Source organism: Taeniopygia guttata, chromosome 14 (assembly GCF_048771995.1).
Source record: "Taeniopygia guttata chromosome 14, bTaeGut7.mat, whole genome shotgun sequence".
NCBI classification, from domain to species: Eukaryota; Metazoa; Chordata; class Aves; order Passeriformes; family Estrildidae; genus Taeniopygia; species Taeniopygia guttata.
Window position 1 is genome coordinate 2671042 of NC_133039.1, and position 7462 is coordinate 2678503.

The following is a 7462-nucleotide window of genomic DNA, read 5'->3' on the forward strand; positions in this document are numbered from 1 at the left end:
CCAGCTGGCTTTGGAGTCATGAGATATTTTCCAGCAGTGTGTTGTCTGGGTTAGTTTTTTAGCCAAAAGAAGTGCAGTTGACATGCTCTAACAGCTTCATCTTACATACTTTGTGTTGAGGAGCAATGAAGAAACCGATTTCAAAAGCACCACCTTGTCAGAATTACATCATTACTGTAAGTGTACTTCAAGGCCTTCTGGTGCTAACTTAATTCTATGCTGAAGCAGTAAAATACTTACCATATTATTACTTTGTGATGTTCTGACATCTTTAATGATGGTGTGAGAAAACTATTTCCATTAAGTTGTTTTTACACAAACACATTTTATAGTAGCTGTTTGTATGTATCTTTAAAGGGAAAGCTTCCATTTCAAATACAGGTTGCACAGTAGAATCTACTCATTCAGATCTAATTTGCTTGTTTGTTTTTGTTTGGGGAGAAAGAGCTGCTGTCATAAACAATTCTTTGCTTATCTCTTCTTTTAAAAAAACAAACAAAGCCTCCAGGAGTACTGACGTGCAGTTACATCTCTGTAATATCCCTGTGGCCCAAGAAGGGACAGAGTCCTTATGAAAGCTGGCCTAGAGCACTTAGCATTTGGATGCTGTGGGTCACAGGGCTGAGCAGTTCTAGAACCTGACCTGCTGTGCCAGCAGCCTCTGCTCACTTACATAACTGAATGTTTGCTTTGGTTGTAAGTATGAGAATTCTGCTTTAGGCTAAACTTCTGCTTTGGTAAATGTATTTTTTACACACTCCTCAGCTTAATCTGTTTGTGTTTGCCTTGTGTTGCTGCTTTGTCTTCACTGTAAGTTTTCATGGAGGCTCTGAGAGAATCATGTGCTGAAATGTGGAGCTCCTGGGGTAACAACATGAAGGCTATCTATGTGTAAACTTGCCTCTGTGGAGAAAAACAAATAGAAGTCTCAAAACATTTTTTGTTAATTCTGAGTTAAATATTCCTAATGGTTTGCATTAAATTAAATATTTTTAAACCACTTTTTTAAAAGCAAGTAATGGTTGTTAAACTGAAACAGCTGAAGTAGGGAAGTTTTTAAGTGTCTTAAAGGGAGGAAGTTCCTAGTTGTTGAGAAGTGGAAATTCAGGGTAATGTGGCATGTGGATCTTCAGTTCTCAAAACAAGGACTTGGCAAATAGAAAATCAACAAAAATAAACTTACAGTGAAAATTAATCTTTGCCTTGCAACTTGGAGTTGTCATTTTGAATTTGCTGCTAGGCATGGTGAAGGAACTGTGTCATGAATGGCTTCCACTCTCAAACTGGTCCCAAAAGAAAGAGTGCTTGCTCTGACTAAACTTCATATGTGGTTTCCATGGTGGTTGTTTCTTTCTGTGATTTGCTTTCAGTTGTAGAACTTATAATATGAATTGCCTAAGAGAACCTTGAATATCTACATATATCTAGATTATTTGGGTTATTTGGTATATCTTTTGGAGATTGTAGCGTAACCTCAAATAAACTGCATTTAATGGAAACTTGGGCTAGCTTGAAAAACATGTTTGTTACCAGGCTGAAAATTCTCCCAGTAACTAACTTTGCTGTTCTTATTTTACTGCAGTTCGAGTTATTCTTCATCTGCTTTGGATTTTGAGACTGAGAATAAAATAGATCCAGTGTTTGATTCACCCAGAATGTCACGGCGTAGTTTACGGTTGGCTGCTGGAGGATACAGTAAATCAGATGATGGACAGAGTGATTCCATTCATGACAGCTCTTATGCTGGAAACATGTCCTTCAGGGATCAGTCTAAGTAAGCATTTTTAGTCATCACTTGTAAATCTTGAGTCTTACTGTTTGAACACAGTAATGCATAAAGGTTACCCACAGGTCTTATTTTTTGTTCTGGGTATTTGCTGCCATACTCTGAAATTTATGTTCCATATATGCTTTGCAATGACAGTTTTTTACAAACATCCGTGTCAAATTATAGGTGCTTGAAGGTAGGGACTTCTTTTAAACCTTGTTTGCTCTGTTTAGTTATATCAGTGTTGAAATGGCTGTTTATTGATTTATTAATAAAGTGAGAGAGTAACAGAAATGTGTGTCTTTAGTGCTGTGTCTTACTTGCCTTTGTTTCCTAGGGTGGTAAAGCAACGCAGAAGTATGAGCAAGCAGTCTGGCAGCGGAAGACATGTGCCAAGGAAAAATCTGTCCAGCTCATCTATTTTTAGCCAGAGCAGTTTCAATAGCCATGCCAGTGATACATCAATGACATCCACTATTTTGGATGAGTCTCTGATTCGGGAACAGACAGAAGTTGATCATTTCTGGGGTAGGCAATGATTGCTATAGCTTGTATCAAACTGTGCAAAGTGGTTGGTTTGGTGTGTATAAATTTATGATCTTTGCATCGCCTGTTGTCCATGCTATCCTCAAATGTGTGTGCACTTACACTTCAACTGTAGGGGTCTACTTGTTGAGATGCCCACTGGAAATCCATGATCCAGTGTGTAAATTTGATTTACTGGCATGGTTAATGTCAAGACATTGCACAGCAATGTTTATGCCAGCAAACATAAACACTTTTATGATGCAATGCCATAATTATCTCCTGTCATTGCTTTCTTCAAGATGTACATTGAGTTCTGTATTTAAAGAATGGTAAACATGTAATTTGTTTTTGAAAAGCCAAGGAAAAGCATTTTGTTACTTGTTTATAGGCAGAAGTTTGTTTCTTCTTAACATACCTTAATCTGAAAATTTAAAATTAGTGACTTTTCAGGATTTCCCAAAAGGGTTTTTTGCGTGGCTGTGTGATTTGGCTTTTTAACTATACCAAAATGTATTTTCCTGGAACCTTTTCTCTTCAATGAAGAGAAGATGTGAGAGTTGTCTATATAAAGTATTGTCTATGTGAAGCATTGTGTACAACCAGATAAGCAATTTGTTATATCTCCCAAATCAGACTCTCTTTGTTTCCAGTCAGAATATCTGTGACCTTCCCAGAGTCCTAGTGGGAAGAATTGTGTCGATTTTGGTAGAACCCTTTCTAAATTTTAGATAACCTGGCTCTTACCACAGAATTTTAAATACAGTAGTATCAAAGTAGTTACCAAGCAGCAGAAACATTGTAAGCTTGTAATTAGCAGCTTTAACTTCTTGTGGGAGCTAAGTCAAGGTGCATTTAGCATTCATGTTGCTTTGTCTGCCCCTTCTGTGGCGGGATGATTTTCACAACTGTCACCCTACTACAATAAGGTCTGGATAGATGTTTTTCTGATGGGCTGCAAAATACATTAAATGCTAACCATAAAGAGACTTTCTTTGAACTCTTAATATTAGTGGGACTTCTAACTTGAATTTATGTCAGACATTCTAGTTGAATTCAGGTTTTTCTTATATTTGGGACCAATTTCTTCTTTTTTTTTTGTTTGCAGGCCTTGATGAAGAAGGTGACCCCAGAGGTAGCTACACTTTGCTTTTCCTTCCACATCGTTTGTGTGTGACAGGCACTGTGCTGGCAGTGCTGACTCGGTGTTTGCTCTGTTTCCAGGCAGTGACACCACGCTGCTGCAGGGGAACGGGGGCATAGCAGCAGAGTTGCAGCCCACGCTGAACGGCTACACGTGCAGTGACTGCAGCATGCTGTCAGAGAGGAAGGAGGTCCTCACTGCCTACTCAGCTTCCCCCTTGCCACCCTCCAGGATCTACACTAGAGACAGGAGCCAGAAACATGCAGCTAGTAAGTTACTTTCTCTTGTGTTTCATTTCTACAGTGTTGTTTAAGCATCTGTCCGACCCTGATGAACTTGCCAATAACTGAATTCTACAGATCAGCTTATATGAAATACCTTTTTCTGTATCAGTTGAAATTTTATGTACTTGTCAGATTCTGATAGATAATAAAAATCGCCTGATTTTCAGTGCTGCTATAGGAATCAATTCAAATGCCCTGGTACCTTAAGTTATAAAATTACTTGGCCAGCCAGCACTGATTGTAAGTCTCCTAATCTGCCATCACATCAGTGTGGCTCTGCCTATGAAGTATTTGGTCATGGTTTCCAGATACAAACTTCCTGTGCTTTTTGGTTTACCATTTTTTTTATCCCCTGTGTGATTTGAACTTTCAAGATTGAGCACAATTGTTACTTTGCAGTGCTTGTGTTATCTAGGGAACATCTGAGAGGGCTTTCTACTTTCTGTTTCCTTTTTTCCTCCTCTTTTAACCTTGCAGCTTTTTATAGTGTTTCTAAAAGCTAAACTTCAACTACATGGAATATTGAACTCCAAAGGGAAAAACTGATTCCAGATTCTCACTCTAGGGACTGCATTCCAAAAGCCTTTCCAAGACAATCTTCATTCAGTGATTGTTTTCCTCATTGTCTTGCCCGTGTCTGCCTGCCTCTTGCACCTGGAGTTTCTTGATTACTGGTAGTCCTCAGTTACCACAAAGGGTTTGTTTTCTTAATGACCTTGAATTAGAAAGGAGCTATTTGTGGGATTTTGTAGGTTTGTTAAATCTTGAATGCAGCTTGTTCTCAGTACAAGAAAAAGAAATTAGTCTGTGTGAGCTATATGATGTGACTTCAAATGCTTGAGTTGAGTATTTCTTTTTAGCACAGGGTGGAATTCTTTTGGCTTGAACAGTCAACTACAAGTGGCACTGCATGAAAACTTTCTATACTCTTGAGTTTGTATTCACATGAGGGAGTTTTCCTCATCTTTGTACATTCCTTTGAACTTTAATCTAGGGTTTAAGTCAAAATTTGGGGGTGGGTGGGTGGGTGGGGAAAGGCACACAGTCATGACAGGTTTTTGGGATGTGGCTGTGTCTAGAACAGTGGCAGTGGTGGATTTTGGCTTTTTTCCTGTGCCTCTGGAAAAAGGGGTGTTTCTCTAGCACTTCAGGCAGACCACTGTAGGAACTTCCTCTGATGTAACAGCAGGGAAGATGGTGAGTAGTCCTCATTCCTCCAAATCCAAGATAACTCTGTAGTGTCTCTTTGGGACTGTGACCCCAAAATCAGGATCAGCAGTTCACATCAGTGAGGAATCCTGAGTTCCATAAGCAAGGAACTCTTTGCTCTTCAGAGTTCTGCATTCTCAGTAAGCAAAGCTGTTCTTGCTGAGGTTATATATTTTGCCTTGAAGTCGTTATCCAGGGTGTATCGTTCTCACAAAAGCTTTCATGCTATATCTAATACACCCAGAATTTTCAAACCACACTTTCTGAAGTTTCATACTCTTGGCTAAACAAAGGCTTTTCCTGCTTCGTCCTCACTCTTACACAAGCTAATGGTGACCAGAGAACAGAAGTACATATTTCTATGGATGAATAATTTGTATTCACACTGTTTTTTTCAATAGGAGGAACATATTTCTACATGAGTAAGATCCTACGATTGGTCAAAAATGCTGCGGCATCTTTTGCATCACTATTAGTGCAACTATTTCAAATAGTTTTGCTGAAGCTGGGTTATGAATATAAAGGTATCTTTTCAGTTGTCTTCCTTGGTCTGCAAAGACAGAGTGTGTGTATTGGTTTTTTTTTCTTATGGACTTCCTCTTTGGCACTGTGGTGTTCTTCTATAGTCTTTTGACTGGCTCCTGCCTTTCCCAGTTTTTATTATTACTTCACTTGTGCTACATGTTTCATACCTTTCCTGTTTTGACAGTATCCAGATTCCCTTATATGAGATCCACATGTTGATTTTACTAGAAAGTGATAAAGAGTAATTTTTGAATTGATAAATTTAAGTTGATTTTTAAAAACTCTGGTGATTGTGTCAAATTCTAATTTTTCAATGTCTTTCATTCTCTTATCACTTTAAACCTGCTGTGCACTTAAAACTCGTTTAGATCTGTCTTGCAAAACTCAGACTGCTCTCATCACTCTGTACTACTTTAGAGCACATCTTGTTTTCCCTGAAAACATTCATTTCTTCTTTGGTGCTTTCTCCTATAATACCTGCTCTACAAGTGAAGTTAAATTGCCATAGGCAGAAGGGAGCTGATTTTTGCCTGTGAGTAGAACTTTGCCCTCCTCCTTCTCTCTGCTCAGAACCTTATCATTCCTAATGCTTTCTTCTCCTTCTTGTAACAAGTTTGTTAAAATCAACACAAATATGTAATGAATGTCTGACCCATTTGATGGAATGTTGTGAACAGGGACTTCCTTGATGAGGGTTGGTTCAGTTGTTTGTTGTTTTTTTTTTTTTACAAACTTTGCTATCTGAAAAGGAGAGAAGGATTTTTTTTTTCAATTGAGAGGCCCCCTGATATTTAAAGAAGAAAGAACAAGATTACACAGAGTAGGCTTCTTCCTCAATTATTTTTCAGGTTTCCTTAGAGTAATCTGACTTTTTAATTGTGAACCAAGCCAGTTCAGCTGAAATCTGTGTATATGAAAGGCTTTGAATTTGATAATTAGAATCTGTGTGTGCTTTTTGGATGTGTTGCAGCTCACTCAGACTACTGTGGAAGCATGAATGTAAAGGAGTTCTACAGAGAAGATCATCATCTTGGTGTGAACGAGGAATCCATATGTAAGTATAGTGATTGATGAAGTCTCAGTCCTGGGCTCTACACCAGGTTGTTGCTATAACAGTAGTATCAGATAGCCCCTGACACTGTGGAAGTTACGAAGTAAATATTTGGTTTGCAACTTAAGTGTGTGTGTGTGTGGGGGGGGGGGGGGGGGGATGGTGATCCCCTGGTGTACTGTAGAATTTTCCCTGGCAAGTTTCCTTCCCTGAAGTTTGCTTAGCAGTTCTTGGGTTGATATCTGATGAGGTGAGATAACTTGAACAAGTCTATCTTGTAGCAGATCTTGACTTGATCCTGGCTTTATCCCATTAATCAACTGTTACCACAACCAACAGGTGATGACTGTAAAGGGAAGAAACATCTTGAAATACACACCACAGACCACATGCAGTCCTCATGGGCTAAAAGGGTAGCAAGGACCATTTGGCACACCTTTTCTTCTGCAGGTTGACTTGGACATTTTTGTTTGCTTTTATTTTGCATCGCAATCTCACAATGTTAATCACACATGTTTTGTGTTTGGGGTTTTTTCCCTTTCTTCATCTGTCAAAGTAGGGTAGAAATGTAAAGTGCCTAGACAACTAACTTCCTTAACACCTCTTCTGTCTGAATTCTTGCTCTGATTTTGGCTTTTTACAAGCTTGCAGGCTGCTTACTTGTTAACGAAAACAAGGTTTAGGGTAACGTGCACCTCGTATGTTAGAAGGAACAAGTCAGACTAATTTATTGCACTTTGAGGAGATCTCTATGCTTGCTAGGTTGAAAAGCTGACTTTAAATGAAAGCAAGGTATGAGATACTGGTATGCAGATTATTTGAATAAAGGGGTTTTAACATTTTATTTTTGTTCTAGTGATAGTCAATTTTTACAGGAATCTTATATAGGGATAGAATCTATCCTGTGAGATGAGCATTCCCTAGCTTGAATGACAGAGGCATCAAGGATCTGTTGA

General features: G+C 38.7%; 1 protein-coding gene across 9 annotated transcripts in view; it reads left to right on the forward strand.

The window, feature by feature from the left end:
- Nucleotides 1-7462, forward strand: part of SUN1 (Sad1 and UNC84 domain containing 1) — a 33481-nt gene that overhangs the window by 14733 nt on the left and 11286 nt on the right. For 5 of the 9 annotated variants that reach the window (XM_030284376.4, XM_030284374.4, XM_030284378.4 and 2 more), the window contains 7 exons: nucleotides 1583-1774; nucleotides 2106-2296; nucleotides 3402-3428; nucleotides 3518-3706; nucleotides 5332-5454; nucleotides 6426-6509; nucleotides 6846-6956. In XM_030284376.4, the coding sequence (XP_030140236.4) occupies nucleotides 1583-1774; nucleotides 2106-2296; nucleotides 3402-3428; nucleotides 3518-3706; nucleotides 5332-5454; nucleotides 6426-6509; nucleotides 6846-6956 (917 nt within the window). The remainder of the gene's footprint in view (nucleotides 1-1582; nucleotides 1775-2105; nucleotides 2297-3401; nucleotides 3429-3517; nucleotides 3707-5331; nucleotides 5455-6425; nucleotides 6510-6845; nucleotides 6957-7462) is intronic. The other 4 variants (XM_030284377.4, XM_072935689.1, XM_012577904.5 and 1 more) reach the window with 3 other exon arrangements.